Genomic DNA, 18,373 nt, shown 5'->3' on the forward strand with positions numbered 1-18,373 from the left:
ACCTACACGTCACCAATGATGAGCCAAGATGCTAACATGAGCTTTAGCCTACATCCTACATATGTAAATTGAAAAACACTGGAGTGGGAGAATAGCTTTCCTTCCTAATTTTTTATCACGGTATACATTATCTATCTATTCATCTAGCCATCCATATCCATCCTACTATAAATGCGTGAAATCTCTGAGTATGTGTATCATGTCTTCCGCATATCTCGAGAACTTCAAACTCGGTGGCGTGTATCACAGAGCCGAGACCTGAGTGCAGAGCCCAGTGCGAAGTTAGTTGGATCGGCAGTTCTTCAAAAAAGTATCTATAAATACGCAAATCCCCATATGTTCAGATAAGCGGTTCTCCAAAAATCTCTCTCTGCCCAGAGAGAGTGCAGTGTCAAGTGTGAATTTGGTCAGATCAGTGGTTCTCCAGAACCAGCATGCATTGCAAATACTTGCAAAGTCAATGCAAATACAAGCAAATGATGGGAAAGATGCGATATGATGCAAATTTACGGGAATGCTGGTCGTTGCCTGCAAATGACACTCATGTGGGTTCAGGCCTGTACTGGTCTACGCAGGGGACATAGTCTTTGGTGTCACGCCATAAAAAAAGGCTGCCTTTCCGTTAAAAGAGGCTGTCAAACACTTGATTTCATTTCATTACTAAGCTTTAAATAATGTTGACCTTTGGAATAACAGTGCTATCATTTGGGAGTAGTGCATATGCATAAAGATACTAAAAGCAAGAGCAACCGACTGATCTAAGATCACTTGACTTTATGAGCTTTGCCGTGTGTTTTTTTCCATTGTCCATATACTGTACAGTATTTGGAAAAGGGCAAATTCTAAATAGACCTACAGTACAGTAGAAAAAAATAGTACATGGGCGGCAGTGGAGGTAGAGTGGCCGCGTGGGCACCGGAAGGTTCCCAGTTCGATCCCCCAGAGTTAGTGCCGAAGTGTCCTTGAGCAAGACACTGAACCCCGAATTGATCCCGATGAGCAGGTTGGTACCATGCATGGTTTCCTCTGCCGTCAGTGTGTGAATGTGTGTGTGAATTGGTGAATGAAATGCACATTGTAAAGCGCTTTGGATAAAAGGTGCTATAAAAATGCACCATACCATGAAATGGCTGCACCATCATATCAAAATAAAAGACAGGCTGGTAAGGTATTTGATAGAAATGGAGGGATTGAGGTTCTCATCATCTAGTCTAGGTGTGTAGACTTCATACACAGGGCACTTCAAAAGCCACCTACTGTATATCTAAAAGAAAGAGAAGAAGAGGTGAGTGTGCTCTGTTCCCTTCTGTGCATACAAGATTTATTTGCACCACACTCCAAGGTGATGGAAACTTTGTGTTGGCCCTACAAAACCTCTTGTGCAGATAACCCCGTCTGCTTCTGCCCCATCCTTCTGAGCAGCCATCTTCTGAGGCACTGAAGGAAGCTAGCAATTTTATTTCTTCACATTTGAGGGGGACTGGGTGAGAGGGGATGAGGTTGTTATATGTTCTCTCTTGAAAACAGAATAGATTAAAAAATGCCTTCTCCAGACAGTACAGACCAAGATATGAAGGTTGGGGGTGGGTTGTTCTTGGAAATAACAATTACAATTTAGGTATTTAGCATACACTCCCACAGTACTTATACAACGTGCAAGATCTGTGTAAGTGGCATGAAGCCTAGTCAACAAACAAACGGTAAATGGCAAGTCAACAGAGTGCAAAGAAAATAAGTGCTATAAAGTAACTATACCAGGTAAACACAAACCATCTGTCTAAACAACAATCTAAATTATCTTAGCATTTGTGGACAAACAGTATGTCTACAAAACCAACATACATCTATCTGCAAAGTACAACAAGCATCTATCAAAAATAGACAACAAGAAATGATACAGTACAAGGAAAGAGGAGTCCTGCATAGTGAGAGAGAGTCTGAAGAGGTGACTTTTCATAGCCTGGGACCAGACTAATCTGCCAGTGCGAAAGAAAAATTGCCCTCTGCGATTTGGGTCTGGCACCGCTCCGTTGTGAATCCATTTCCTGCTCCCGAAGTCTGGGGTGACCAATCAGGGCCCAGTAATAAAATATGGGAGACTGTAATTGGTAGTTGGTTGTAGGTCTAACCAATTGCGTCCAGAGCCATTGTTTTGATCCCGCCCTTTGGGGGAAAAAACGTCCTCATAGAAGCACCAGACTCATATCCACGCAGTGATATAGTCTGGCTACGCGAGGCTAGACTTTTCAGACTACGGGAGTACCCTGTAGTCTGAAATGGGAAGTGAGTCTGCAGTCCTGACTGAGGGGGGAGGTCATTTTACAGCTTTGGAGCCAAGAGGGAGTCTAGGACACTTGGAGTGCTGGCCGGGGACTGCCCATAAGTCCGACATCCCATTACTCCAAACTACGTGGCTTCCGCGTGCGGTTAGGGTTAGGGTTAGGGTTAGGTATAGGCTTAGTAACCGTCGGACTAATGAGCCGTCGGAACAATGACACGGCACCTGCTGGCCAGGGTGTCGTGACCCATGATGACACCTCCCATTTGGGAGGTGCTGACCTTCTGTAATTGCTTTTACACTGATTGACCAAAGTGAGGCACTGGGTTGAGGGGAGCCCCCGGTCTGTGATCTTGGATCGGCACTGCTCCTACTCTGAGGGACTTGATAAATTGGAATAGGGACCCTGTGCGCTGCTCAGAGGCTGCTAGAGAGGACTCTCTTGGTGGTCTGTTAAATGATGCAGCACGAGTGGGTGCTGCTGCGTGCAACCAACCTTGGAATACTGGCATCGGGCGGGCACACACACACACGCACGCGCACACACACACACACACACACACACACACACACACACACACACACACACACACACACACACACACACACACGCACACACACACACACACACACACGTACATGCGTTTGACGGACACAAAATCACAGAGTGAGACCAACCTTGACAGACTGGTGGGCTTCCATCCATCTGCAGTCTTTCCCCCAGCCGACAGGTCAGAATCTCACTGCCCACCAAGGTGAACCCTGGCAGGCACGAGTACCGAATGATGTCCCCTGTAGGATCATTCACACCCACAAGTGAGCATGTGCACGCACACACACAGAGAAAACATATCGAGGTTGGCATGAAGACAAAAATATATATTTGCACACACAGTCATCCATCCACCCACACATGCACGCACACAACGATAAAATATGCACACAGATACCAACAAGCACGTACGCAAACACGCACAGAACCTTTTGTTAGTAATAGCTTCATCGGCAGCACCACTTGACAGTAATCAACAGCACATTTTCTAATGAAGATTGACATCCCCTTAGCAAGCTATGGTACTAAAGACACCTCATTACCAAGAAACTGAGTAACACACTCGCACGCACACACGCACGCACATACGCACGTACGCACACACACGCACACACACACACACACACACACACACACACACACACACACAAAAGGGACTGCTCGTACTCAGTGGTAATCACTTCTGAGCATTCACAATACATTTATTACTATTACGTGCTCAGTAAATTACAACATTAAAAAACAAATTAAGTAGGAAGAAAGCAAGGAAAGGAGGAGGGAAGTACGTAAGGAATAAAGGAGGATAGGAGGGAAGGAAGGAAGGAAGGAAGGAAGGAAGGAAGGAGAAGGAAACTTGTAACAAACAAAAAAAAATCTTTTAGACAGAGGAAACTATAACAGGTGAACAGAGTGAAATTCATTATCCAAACTAGTTTCCAATTTGGAGATCACACACATGAACGGCTAAATGAAAAGAAAGCAAATCATAGGAAGAAAAATACTTTTTTAATAAAAAGTACAACTCTAAATTGAAATATAAAGTCCAATCACATATATTCCTCTGTCCCCTTAAGTTTACAATAAGATCCATCTACTCCTTGCATGCTGTACTTTTGTGTGTTGTAACTGGAGCGTAAGGAACAAGATTGACAAACAGACCTATTTCAAACACATCATCGTCGGCTAGGATCTCAGCGTTGGCAACAGGAGGGGGTGGCTGACAAATCCTCAGCTGGTATGCTGTGGACGAGAGCAGAAACACTGAAACCAAATCAACAGAAGCGCCCTCTGTACTGTATATCATAAACACATGTATGCATGTGTTTATGTGCATGTGTGTGAGTATGTGTACATGTGCATGTATGTGTATGAGCTGATATTATGGTACACTTAATTTTGTGAATGTGTCTTGTGTGTGCATCTAATTACAGCCTATACTTTACATTGTACACTATTTAACCCATAGATACCTGGAACGCTTCTGTGTCACTTTAGATGCCTTTGGCTATTCAAAAATAGCAGATATACAAGCTCATATCGCGGCACCGAGTGCCGCGATATGAACTTGTAGATCTGCTATTTTTGAAAAATCGAGGAAAAAAATTTTGGGTTTTTCTTTCAAATTTTGTTTAGGATTTAGAAGACATTTCTAGAATCTTCTCAGGTCTTAATGGGTTAAGCTGAAAACTGCGACCTATCGCAGTTCCTGAACATCAAAATCATCATTTCTGTATATTTTGCATGAGCACACAGTGTAGGTACATTCACCATTAGACCGAACCAGAAGTGATACCTTGAAGCGAAATATGGAAGAAAGGTTAAGAAGCTCCAATAAAAAGCTGATAATAAAGACACTCCCATATGGAACAATACAATGGCAAGCTGATCTATGCCTCCTCTCCCTCCTCTTCGTCTCTGGTCTTCATTAGTACACCCTGCTCCCTGTGATCAGAGGACTTGGACATCAAACTAATAAGGGCCATTAGAGCATCGCCTCGCTAAAGAGGAGCCCTTCATTTGGCCGGTAGCCAAAGGGAGGTTACCATGGTAATGCAGCACAAAGAAGCCACTCGTGCTGAAATCGCTGTGGAACTTGACAAGGATTTGATTGGCGGTGGTGGACACGCCCTCCTGGACGGAGGTGCCACTGAACTGGGCGACCTGCGGTGAGCCCTGGTCAGGTCCATCCCTAAAAGACAGAGAGGAAGGGGAGGGTTAGAGCAGTGGTTCTCAAACCTTTTCCTGTCAAGGATCCCCTAATTGATTATGTATTTGGCCGCAGCAGACCCCCATCCGAAAATATGTTTTTGCCAGGGAGCAACAAAAGAGAAGATTTGTGTTAAAATTTTTCACAATTTATCAAGAATTTCCAAGATTTTCTTTTTAAAATAGCCGATGTACGTACAAGCTCACAACACGTCGCAAAGGAACGGTTGAGAGAGAGAGAGATTGAGAGAGAGGGGGATTGAAAGAAGCTCCAGTTTAGTTGTTCAGCTATCAGAAGGCAAAGGCACCAAGTGCTGGCACTGTCGCCATGTGTATTACAACTTAAAGGAGTAGTTCACCCAAAAAATTACTTATTTTCTATCAATTGCACATCCCATGAAGCCTTGAATTAATGGAGATTTTTTAGTTTTTGTCGCATTCCTGAGCCAATAATTTGATGACCGGCAGAAAGATGCTAACGTCATAAAATTATTGACTTAGAAATGCGACAAAAAAAAAAACTCCACGAATTCAAGGCTTCATGGTGTGTTATTGATAGAAAATACGTATTTTTTGGGGTGAACTACTCCTTTAAAGATGCACATGAAACCGTGATGTTCTACACAATACCCTGTTTTTCATATATTTAACCAAATCACTTTAACCATGCAGATGAAACTGTGGTTGGAGAAGGACCTTTTTCTGGTAAGGGTTTCCCCCAGAGTGTCAACACCTCCAAGCTCCCATAAACTCCAATAGGCATCAATAAAAGGCAGCTGACATGGCACGTTCTCCTTACCAGAGGTCAACATGCATCGTTTATCAGTGCATACGCACCAACCCTGTGTGCCAGTGAAGACTCAAAGGATGGCCTCTACAGCAAATTGGACACCATCATCCAGAAGACACCACCCAATGACAAACTATTGTTAATGGGAGACGTCCATGCTTGTGCGGGCTCTGGCTGCAGGCTCTGGGAAGGTGTACTAGGCAAACAAACTGGGAGATATATGAAGTCATAATCGAGGATGGACTGCCATAAGCAAGTGTGTGTGTGTGTGTGTGTGTGTGTGTGTGTGTGTGTGTGTGTGTGTGTGTGTGTGTGTGTGTGTGTGCGCGTGTGCGTCTGTGCCTGCTGATAATGTATCATTATATGCTGGATATGTTTTCCACCTGCATGAGAAGCATTTCTGCCGGCAAGTGCCACCTCCATTGCAATTTTGTTTTATCATGCACCTTATGTATTTTGGACTTTGTATATTTGATTTGTCTGTGCCTTCCTGTTATTGACCTGTTCTGTGTTCTGTTTTATTGTCCTCGCTATACTCTCTTTCCATATTCTAACTCTAGCAATGTTGAGAGCCCGCACAGAAACATATTTCACCCATTCATTTACACCTATAATCGTGATGTGTCAATAAAGTTGACGCACACACACACACACACACTTCATAGGGAGAAATGCCCTCCTACGTCCAGAAGGAAAAGGATGGTATATAATGCATACTTCCCTGGTTGAGGTGAACATTGCATTTATGAGTATCCTCCACCACATAACTTTAAAGTAGGATACAAAGCCTTATCTCATTCAGAATGCAGCCACTTGACTTCTAACAAGAACAAAGAAAGTTGAACACTTCACCAGTTCTCACATCTCTGCACTGGCTTCCAGTGAGCCATAGAATTGAATATTGCTGCTCATCTTTAAATCACTCAATGGTATAGAGCCAAATACATTCTGACTTTGCTTTTAAATTATGAATCATTGAGAAGTTGTGCAGGAACGGTCTACTAAACTTAGAGTTCAAATAAAATATGGTGAGGCAGGGTTTAGTTATTAATGCTACGGTTTAGTTATTATGCCACACACAGTTGGAACAACCTTCCAAAGGATCTGAGGCTTGCACCTACCAATATTTTTGGGCGGTGAAACCGCCCCTATAAGTGAGATTTGGAAAAATGTACATTTTCCTGCGCTGTGATCTGGGCCCAGGAAATTAGTAGAATTATCCTGCGCTGTGATTGGCCAATCACAGCCTATTCAGGACTGTGATTGGCCAGTGTCACATGACACATGTGCATAGCCCTATATAAGCAACCATAACCAAGTTATGGTTTTGTCCATCATAAAGAGTGTTTCAATAAATGTATTTATCCTTTGTACATGATTGATCGACTCCATTCAGTATTGTGATTAGCTAGCAAGACACCGCCCACTTCACACAGGGTGTGATTTTTTAAACACTACTACTTTTATGTTCTCCACAGTCTTTTGTTTTCAGCCTACTGTACCTACTGACTAATGAGTCAAAAATTGTGAATTTAAGGTGTGTGTTGATGCTGCCCAATTATTGTGTTGTAGAAAGGGGAAACCAGAATAAATATTACAACACTCCTGGTGAATACAGGTGGCAGTGGCTCGGGAGGTAGAGCGGCCGCTTGGGAATCGAAAGGTTCCCTGATCCCGTCATCCAGTCGAAGTGTCCTCGAGCAAGACACTGAAATTCTAACTCTAACCCTCCGCATCAGTGTGTGAATGTGTGTGTGAATGGGTTGTAAAGTGCTTTGGATTAAGGTACAACATACACTTTCCATTTAATACAAGTTTATTGCTGAGCGTGTGCAACTGGATCATTATTAATAGGACCATATTTTTTCATTATTTTATCCTTTCTATTCTTTATTTTCCTTAAAATGCCTGTTCATGCCTTACTGTATGCAAAACACTGTGAATTGCTTTTGTGTGTGAACTTTGCTATCCAAAATGAACTTGCCTTGCCTTATATTCTGAAAACAACATAATCATCCCTCATTCACAAAGACCATCTCATTTACAAGCACAATTCAAACCTTACAATAAATAATCATGGTCAGCAGTTTCAACCTTGCTTACCGAGTCAGAGGAACATTTTAACAACACAACCTACTTAGCTGTTGATCTCTCTTTCAAATATACTGTAAATACATACAGAACAGCAATCCTAGAATCCCATGCCTCCTCCTCGGGCCCGTTTTTTGGTTGTTCGATTCTCGGAATCCGTAAGCCCCTCTAAATTGCCCTTTGACACGTTCTACCAAGGGTCGGTCATCTGAAGCTCATATCCCAAATCTGGGACCAATTTGGTCCATCGAGTTATGCCCCGGACAGACATTCTGTACACAGAAATGTGTCTGCGGACAGAGACTTATTTTGCGGACAGAGATTTGGTGGCTTATTTAGTATGATGATGATGATAATCAGAGTCAAATAATCCATAATCCTTTCAGCTCTACTGAGGAGATCTCTCTCGATCTCTCCCCTCTCCCTGTAGTCTGACACAGACACATAATGTTTGGTGCTACTGTTTACAGAACGTATTATTTATCAGTGTGGACGTGAATATAGTTATCGTTATATATCGTGCTCTGTGTGAATGGCGCTTCAGACAGGTAGGGAACATGCCACGACTGGATCCTAATAATGAAGTCCACTCATCTGAAGTCTGATACATATGTACTGTGAGTGACCACATTAGCCTTGTCGTCCCTATTTTGAGCATGTCAGTATAGGCGAAATGTGCCGCACCCCCTCGCGTCCCCTTACGTATATATCATTTATATATACATTATCATTGCGTTTTAGAGTGATCAGCAAAGTGGGCGACGGTAGTCAGGCAGTAAAATGAAATCTTACTATCAGGGGACAGATTGTTTATGAAACATTTCATTTGAAAAGACGAGTGCCAGTAGCACCCCTCTTCCCCTAATGTACAGCAGCCTCCAACGCTGGAAGGCATTTCCCTCTACCATCTCCCGTGAGGAAAGATCCACGTCTGCCTGAGGTGCATATATAGTGAGAACACAGACACACACACAGACACACACACACACACACACACACACACACACACACACACACACACACACACACACACACACACACACACACACACACACACACACACACACACACACACACACACACACACACACACACACACACACACACACACACACACAGGCTATAGATAAAGTAGATAGATTCAGACAGACAGATAGATTGATTCATTAATTAATAATCCTTCTATTAGATATTAAACCACTGCAGTGGTCTTGTGGTTCGAGCATCCACCCTGAGATTGGGGGGGGTCTGGGTTAAATCCCCAAACGAGTCATACCAAAGACTATAAAAATGTGACCCAATTGGCCTACTGAGAGTGTGCATGCAAAGTTTCATGGCGATTGGTCATGTCCGGGATGTACAGACGGACAAGGACTAAAACATACTCTACGCCTCCAGGCCTTCGGCATGGCGGAGACAACCAGAATGTAATTAAAAGTCATTCACCCTCACCAACAAGTGGATCAGTAGATATTTCGGTCACACTGTACTTAAGAATGCAACAATCTAACTATAATTCCAGTAAGCTCTGAGACCAACCTCTGAGCCCAACCTCTGAGCCCAAACCTCTGAGCCCTGAGCCCAAAATGTTTCTGCCCGGTTCTCCTCAGTGCCTGGAGCTATTGATCTCAAATTGCGCACAGCCATTGACCATTACCATGTGCATGGAACTGTGAAGCCCGTTTTTCGATTACATCAAATCTCAGCTTATTATTACCGTTTATGTCCAGTAAGCTCTGAGACCAACCTCTGAGCCCAACCTCTGAGCCCAAACCTCTGAGCCCTGAGCCCAAAATGTTTCTGCCCGGTTCTCCTCAGTGCCTGGAGCTATTGATCTCAAATTGCGCACAGCCATTGACCATTACCATGTGCATGGAACTGTGAAGCCCGTTTTTCGATTACATCAAATCTCAGCTTATTATTACCGTTTATGTGTCAAACAATGGCAGATCACGCTGCGCAGGGTTGCCAGGTTTCGCGAGACAAACAAGCAGCAAGGTCTATGAAAACAAGGCCAAACGAAGCGAGCCCTACAAGCAACAAGGTCTATGAAAAGAAGGCCAAACGAAGCACCGTCACACATATACATTGCCTCTTGGAAAACAGCCGCTCTACAAGCTCACAACGCGTCCCCACACCCACCTGCACTTTCACAACCAACGCCAAAAACACACTTCCACCAATATTGCCCCTAAACCGCTTACAATAGGCGAACATGGCAACACCAAAGTCTGTCACACCATAGACTCCGCCCACTCTAGGCCGGGGTGGGAGCGGGAGGGGGCGGGCGAGTAACATGCCTACGCCAGGGAGTCACATTTCATTCTACATCGTGGCTCCGTGGTGGTGTGTGTGAGATGATCGCACCACAACTTGGGTCCGCGCCCGTGTATGCGTGGACACGCACGTGCGCATGCACGTTGGGGAGGCACGTGTGACATGTCACAATGTACATTATTTGTGTTTGCGCGACGCCCGTGTGTGTGTTCGCGACGGGCCACGGGCCGCAGTACCGTGTGTGTGTGTGTGTGTGTGTGTGTGTGTGTGTGTGTGTGTGTGTGTGTGTGTGTGTGTGTGTGTGTGTGTGTGTGTGTGTGTGTGTGTGTGTGTGAGTGAGCGCTCGCAACGGGTCGCGCGCGGTGTGTGTGTGTGTTGAACGTGCTTCGCCCAATTTACAATCTCAGCTGTTTATTCGCATTTTTATGTCAAACACAGTCTCAATCAGACAATCTCGCCATGCTTATGATGCCTGGAGAGAGAGAGAGGGGGGAGAGAGAGAGAAAGAGAGGGGGAGAGAGAGAGCTGTGTGTGAGAGTGAGTGAGAGAGTGAGAGAGAGAGTGTGTGCATGAAATGCAATGCAATGCAATCTTTTCGTGCAAAGGTGGTAGCACGTCGCGTTTACGTAAATCTCTCCACCAGAGACACAAAAGTTAATCTCATCTAGCCATTACACCATGTCGACTCTCCGAAAATCTGTACAAGCTAACGATACGACCGTTCCACAATCTCGCCCCTAAACACGGTCGCCCAGGCTCGCACCGAACGGTCTGGGGTGAGCAATCTGCGCCTAATTGTCTCGCCCCTAAACACGGTCGCCCCGTATCGCAACGAATGGTGGAGAGCGTTTCTTTGTTAACACATTTACCGCCGGGCCCGTAGTTCTACGGGCCGTTAAATCCAACGGTTAAGCGCCAATCCCGTAGCCTACGGGCTGTGGTGCTTTTTCCTTTTTTTCGAATTTTTTTTTTTTTTTAATTTTCTAGGGGGACCATTTTCAGTGTAACACCACCCGATCTCGACCGGAAGTGCGATCACGTTTTTTGTTTCCCGTCTGTCTCCATTCTAAGTCGTACCCAAAAACCCCTGTAAAAGCCCCTGTAAACATGTAGTTTTTCATCCTCGCATTTCCCATGTTAACTTAAACGGTCAGAACTCAAACATGGCGGCTCCGTTTGACACGTGGTCTTCACTGGTAGAAGCAGTGAGATCTCCGCGATGTTTACAAACAGTGCACAGCTCAATCTTAAGGATTTTAACAAGATCTGTGGCGACGTGAAAAAAACAAAAAACAACAATAAAACGTTGGCACTGGTGAGTACATTATGAGATTAACCTCTGGCGGTCAATGTGTTAAGGACGCCCATACATTCTCCACTGTTGAATGTGCACCCTTTACGTGCATATCTGCATGCACATAATTATATTGTTGTTGTTAAGTTGAAATAATAGTTGTACAAGTTGTAATAACAGTGTTGTATAATTATTTTTGCTGTAGTAATCAATTCATTCTAATATAAGTACAATGCATGACAGAATATATATGTATGTGTGTGTGTGTGTGTGTGTGTGTGTGTGTGTGTGTGTGTGTGTGTGTGTGTGTGTGTGTGTGTGTGTGTGTGTGTGTGTGTGTGTGTATATGCATATATGTATATGTATATGTATATGTATATATGTATGTATGCACAGTAGGACGTGCAATAACCCCACGTTTGCAACTACTTTTGCCTGCGCACTTCACCGGGTATGGTCTAGTACATGTAATCAACAGTTAATTAATGATGAAATAATGATAAATTCATTATAAATGAATGTATGAGTTCATCATTAAGCGTTAATTATGTGTATGAATTTGCATGTTCAAGTAAAGTGTGACCGTTATGTCTTATTGAGACACTTGGGGCCTCTCCTGCAGCAGGCCAGGCGCACAGTAATGTCAATCTCAATGTTTGTGCATCCGATCTGCATGAGATGGAACAGAGTTTAATCTGACTACTCTGTTTCTAGTCTGTTTCTCTATTTTGACTTGATGTGGTTGAAAAGTTGCCCTCGCGTGCATAAAAAAACTAAAAAACAACTATCAATATTTGATATTTGATCAGCACTACACTGCCCCAGTTTGACCCGAGTTTGGCAAGCCGGACATCTTGCAGTGGACGGACATAATTTGCATTAAGTTGAATTCAACCAACAACTTTCCTCTGTCAAACTATCGAAATAGGAAGTGCTGCTCAAATAGGAACCACGATTCTGTTACTGCATTGCCTTCCGCCTCAAATGTTTTCATGAACATACTTTAGTGTACCGTTTAGCTGTAAAATAAGATTGTAGATCAAAAACTAAGCACCGGACATTTTTTGCAGTACGTAACTGCAAAAAGCATTTAGCACAATCCACTGGCCAGAGCGTTTGCAGGTCTGGTGTATCTAGATTCGTCGTGACTCAATTTGGTGTGTCTGTAGCATTATCCAAATTAGGTCCATCCACGCAACCCAGCTGGCTCTCAAAACTCCAGTCAAACTATCAAAATAGGGTATGCTGCTCAAATAGGAATCAAGGTTTTGTTACTGCATTGCCTTCTTACCTCAAATGTTTTCAGAAACATATTTTAGTGTACCGCTTAGCTGTAAAATGAGATTGTTTATTTTTTGGCCACCATGTTGGATACAGCAGATCAAAAACTAGTCACCAGCCAATTTGAAGTACATAACTGCACACAGCATACAGACCGCAGCAGTGCGGTGCCCAGCAAACACCACTATCAGTAACTACGAGGTGGACATCTTGAAAGCGATCTTTGAATTGCTGCTGCAGAATATTTCCTCACATTGGGGGGCATATTTACGTATCTCTTTGCAGGTGGGAAAGTTAGTCGGTAGGACGAAAAGCCATCTTTGAGAAGTTTATGCTTAAATGCATTAATGTGTGCATAGAGATACAGTTTGTGCTCTTCCTTGCAAATACATATTGACGTTGCGGTGATATCTGTGAGGAAGGCCATGTCAAACCTTTTTTGTGCATTATGTGCTTGTACCGCATATCATTTTGTCCCCATATTCATGTACAAACATCATTAATTGTGTTGAAAACATCCACGCCCTTGGTAGTGCCATGCAAAGAGGCCAATTTTAACAGCTCCTCGTGTACTTGAAATTAACTGTCAATGGCTCTCGTGTAAATGAGAAGCTGGCTAACATCCATCAAATCTGTACTCTCATCCAGCGCTAAAGAGAAGTACTTGCAGTCATTCATGGCTTGTTTTAGGGTTCCCTCGACATGATTCTGAATGTCAAAAATTCTATGCATCACTGTTCAACGGAATAGACAGACAGATTCAAAGTTCTTGGCCATGTTATCATCTTCAAAAGTTTTAGCCATCCAACAAGCATTATTGAAACAGCAAGTGAAACAGCATAGATGCCTTAAGACAGATCTCTGTGTTGTTGTGGTTTTGGTGGTTTAGTTTTGTACTACAGTAGTCTTATCGTACTTTGTGGGTGGTGTGATATAATCGCAAGTTAAATTCATTACACCTCTAGGCACACATTGGTTTAGTGTGCAACACAACTCGCATCTTGGCTGAGAGGAACAGTTCTCTTGGTCAAAGTTTATACAGTTACGATACAGTACATACGATAGATAGATAGATAGATACTGTAGATAGATAGATAGATAGATAGATAGATAGAGAGATAGATAGAGAGATAGATAGATAGATAGATAGATAGATAGATAGATAGATAACATCATGGCAAGAAAGAAAGAAAGAAAGAAAGAAAGAAAGAAAGAAAGAAAGAAAGAAAGAAAGAAAGAAAGAAAGAAAGAAAAAAGAAAGAAAGAAAGAAAGAAAGAAAGGACAGGACAGACAGGGGTCTGAAAGGTTCTTTCATAAAAACAAGTAAAGAAATATTGCACAGATTGTATAATACAACCAAGACAACCTGAGAGTTAGGATTCATTACGGGTCATCTAACATAGATTAAACACTGTGGGCACAAGCTAGCCCATTGGAATATGATGGGGAAATCTGTTCTATTGATGACTCTTTTATAGCCTTGGAAATGGCTGTTCCCATTCTCATATTAAAAAAATATATACCCTGAAGCAGAATTCTCACTGCACCTATAATCTACATAATTAAGTATTTTCTAAAGTTTAAAACCACCAAGACAAGACTTCAGAATGAACAGCTTCATTAGCAAAGCACAGCATCAGAAACTTTGTTGATCATGCATCGCCAGCACATAGGGTTATTATTTTCCTAACTCTAAAAAAACATGGGTGTGGACTGTGGATAAAGCTGACACGCATGGCCAGTGGACTGTCTGCAGAAGCTAACATCACAGATAAATAAATCGATGGTTGTTTATTCTCACTATTTGACCTGTCCAAGTCAAGATCATACACACAAAGATTGTCCTTATACCATCATTTTCTTTTCTATTCTCCTTCATGCTTACAGTACATCTGTGTACTGTAAGCACATAGATGTTAACTCATTGGCCTATGAGTTAAACAATAATGGTGCGAACACTCACCACACAGTGATGTAGTCGTAGATGGGCTCTGTGTTGATAACAGAAAAATTGATGTAGATCCCGTAGCCTGGAGGTACCCGGACAGTCCACATGCAATCCTGGAAGTTTGGATACTCGGCTGGGTGTCCAGGAGAGTAAATTGTGCCATTCATGGATGTGATATTCCCACCACAGAGAGCTAAAAAAGAGGGCAGAAAGGCTGTCAGAGAAGTTGCATAAAAACGCCAGAGTGTGCATTTGATTTACCACATGTCATAAAATGTGGTCTCATGGGTGTACCACCGCTAACTGTAGGTAAAACAACCATAACAACATGCTATGGGTTATGACAATATATATTACTGTAACAGACAACCTCAGGGCGTAGTTACTGGATATCATGAACCTGGTGACATTGAGTGGCTTTGATTCTGTACTAAAACTACTGTACTAAAACTTCCCTGTCGTAACCCTTCAAAGGAAAAGTGTTAAAAACTCAGTTTGAACTGCGAGTTAAAGCCAACGCACAGCTCTCAGGTTCAAATAAAAACCGGGGACATCGCCGCCAGGGAGAGGGAATGTAGTGAGCAAAACAAAAATATTTACCACTTTCTGAGCCAATATAAAGTTTGCTCCTGGACTTAAATAACTGTTATGTCATGGCTTTCAAAAATGTTCTCTGAGGATTAAAAGAGCCATTGCCTTGCATTACTATGTATGTGATGAATAAAAAAACTTGAAGTTCACATCTGAAGTGAATTTCCTCAAAATTTACAACATGCAGTGGAGTAATCGGCACTGCAATAAAGACTCGAGAATGCTTCATATATCACTATAATGGGCTGTACAATTTTACAGTTGCCATACAATGCCATCAATAAAACAATGAATCTGGAGTTTATGGAGTGGATTGGGAGGGGGCTTGGACTACCGGAAGACCAAAAAAAATCCATATTATTGTATGCATATAGTTTCAAAAAGGAGAATTAACGTTGAGGCACTTTGACTTTGTTAATTGTGAATTGTTTTGTGAAAAAGTCCATTGTCTCTTAGAGGTCCCTCTGGGCTTTTGTGACATAAATCAACAGGGGATGTGCTATTGCTTTCACATTGTTTAAAAAAGGTGCATACATAATAAAGTAAACAAAAAAAAGAAGGTCTTCCTTCACGGAATGTAAGGAAAGCTATTTTATGCAGGCCTTCATCAAGTACACAGTCAACACAGACCTTAAAGGTTTTAGTTTACACATCCCACACACTAATACATTGCACGTAGGTTTTCTACTCATCTCCTTCCTGGGAACGCAGGGCGATGCCAATGCTACAGCCCTGGCTGTTGTGTTGGCAGACATGGCTTGTGCTTTGGACACTGTGTTTTTTTGCAAAGTATAAACTCCCTCTTCTGCTCTCTGTCTTTCCCACGCATTGCTTTTATTCTGAATGCAACTGCTTAATCATACTGTATGAATGGAAATCAAATGTTACAGTGTGGATTGTCTCAATTGACCAAAAAGCGGAGAATAGCTGTTGATGAGCAGTGGCTGACTGAATAGCGTTGCTGGGGAGGGGACACTGAAAGCCTATACTAGTACGTATAGAGGCTATTTTGTGGCACATACTGTACTTATTTCTTAGCTCTCTAAACCACTTACTCTGTTGCTTGATGACAAAGGTTCATGGCACTGACTTTCACCTTGTCCGTTATGGCAGACACATAATCATACATTTGTATGTGCTTTGCCGTACGTCTTTCTTATTGCAGTGCCATTCATGAACAGCTCCCATGTGCCCGAGGCACGAGGGGCAGGAGACAGTTCTGTTAAGTCTGAGTTATACTTAAATGTGTGCCGGTGTCGTGCCGGTGTCGCTGCACCAAAAAAAAGCCGATCTACAAGCTCACGTCACGTGCAACCAAGGCATTAGTAAAAGGTCCGTTACCGTCACAGCGAGGTACAGGATGGTTCCAGTTTCTGCTGACTCCATGAAGACATGTCAGAGAGGCCTCTCCCAGCAGGGTGTAGCCTGGCAGGCACTCAAATGAGATAGTCATTCCCACACTGTAATCTTGACCAATCACGATTCCATTCCGGAATGGCCGAGGGTCTGGACATCTCTGTAGTTCATATGCTGGAAACATACCATCAACAGAAAAAGGATAAGGGATATGCTACATGAATGGATAACCTATTACAATAAATCAAATTATTTTGTGACAGAACAAAGCATTCGAAAAATACAAAAAAACATTTGAACACCGTAAGATGGTTCAGAAAACAAAAGTCTAACTAAGGTCTGAACCGACAAGGTTGTGGATCTCAGAACACGTACAATTCAATTCAATTCAAGTTCAATTCTGAACTACTTTACTAAGAGGACATTTCAACAAAATCTGTTCAATTCAGAATTAAGTAAGTGGCCTCTCAGCCTTAAAACTTTAAAACAGCTTCTCAAAGTGTTTCAAGGCCTCACCTTTGCCACTCTCGCTTGTTTGTAATGAATGTTCAAAAACCTCTTGTAACCTTAAGCTTTGTTGCAAAACAGATTCAAAAGAGGCTAATACCTTTCTTTGATTTGGCATTCATGTCTGCACCTTGATTCTGCAGTTTACACAGTAGGACAAAATGCCACTGCAGAGAGTCACAGATAATTAACTTTTTGCCCATATATTCGAAACATGTAATAGCCCCTGCAAACGTAGCTTTTTATTTTCCATTCAGCTACATGGGTAGGATATTATAAGCATTAGCTTCTTCCCGCTCCTTTTCGAACACATTTATGATTTATTGTTCATTGAGATTTATTTGTTTTTAACATATTTAGTATTTTTACTTGTATTGTGACTTTTTTATTGTATGGTGTTCGAAACAAATAAAAAGAAAGTAAGACAGTAAATTGTGTTTCTAACCTTTTCAGTCGTTAGATTGTACCAGGGAACCAGGAAGGAATCAGATGGAAAAACGATTTACCGGTATACTTTGAGTCTTATCATCCTCTCTAGATCTACCTTGAATTATGTCGCTTTAAGTGTCCCAGTTACAGCTTCCTTCCCGAGGGGGAGAAAGTGCCTGCATGTAACCTGCAGACATATACACTCTAAAATACTCTGTGTACGCCTGCAGTTTCAATGACACAAGACATGTTTCTTACGTGGCTGTGTCGCAGGACAAGATATCGGACATGAAGGTGAAAACATTTAAGAAACTCTGCCTTTCCATGGCAACTGCTGCTCTTTCCTGTATCTAACTTGACTGATGGCCCTGTAGGCTTCCTATTAACAACTTCCGTTGTCCATCAGTCACGATGCTGATAACAACCGGTTCTAACTCCACAAGGACCCCTCTTTGCCCTCACCCTCGTAGACGGTGTGGAAGCCATGTTTGTTCTGAGAGTAGTCACTATGGAAGAAGAGGGTGGTCTCATGGGTGGTGCTAAAGAGAGAGTCAGGCACCGAGGAGCCGCTGAACCGATCAATCACTGTCCCTGTCTCCAGGTTCCCGCTGCGCACTTCCAGGTAATCGTGCACCGCCTCCGTGGAGAAGTTTAGAAACTGCAGGTGGATCCCTGGTAAGCATGACATAAAAGAGAGTGAGATACACACACACTCACACTATGTGTGTGTGTGTGTGTGTGGGGGGGGGGGGGGGTGAACAACTGTTAGAAT

General features: G+C 42.8%; 1 protein-coding gene across 1 annotated transcript in view; it reads right to left on the reverse strand.

Annotated features, from left to right (window-relative positions):
- Positions 1 to 18,373, reverse strand: part of LOC308083154 (CUB and sushi domain-containing protein 3-like) — a gene marked incomplete at its 5' end in the record, with an annotated part of 383,054 nt that overhangs the window by 106,262 nt on the left and 258,419 nt on the right. The window contains 6 exons of the mRNA XM_080425319.1: positions 2,957 to 3,070; positions 3,990 to 4,070; positions 4,874 to 5,019; positions 14,734 to 14,911; positions 16,651 to 16,839; positions 18,064 to 18,273. Of these exons, the coding sequence (XP_080281445.1) occupies positions 2,957 to 3,070; positions 3,990 to 4,070; positions 4,874 to 5,019; positions 14,734 to 14,911; positions 16,651 to 16,839; positions 18,064 to 18,273 (918 nt within the window). The remainder of the gene's footprint in view (positions 1 to 2,956; positions 3,071 to 3,989; positions 4,071 to 4,873; positions 5,020 to 14,733; positions 14,912 to 16,650; positions 16,840 to 18,063; positions 18,274 to 18,373) is intronic.

The sequence above is a fragment of the Gymnoscopelus braueri genome (assembly GCF_963280865.1).
Source record: "Gymnoscopelus braueri genome assembly, chromosome: 4".
Taxonomy (NCBI): Eukaryota; Metazoa; Chordata; class Actinopteri; order Myctophiformes; family Myctophidae; genus Gymnoscopelus; species Gymnoscopelus braueri.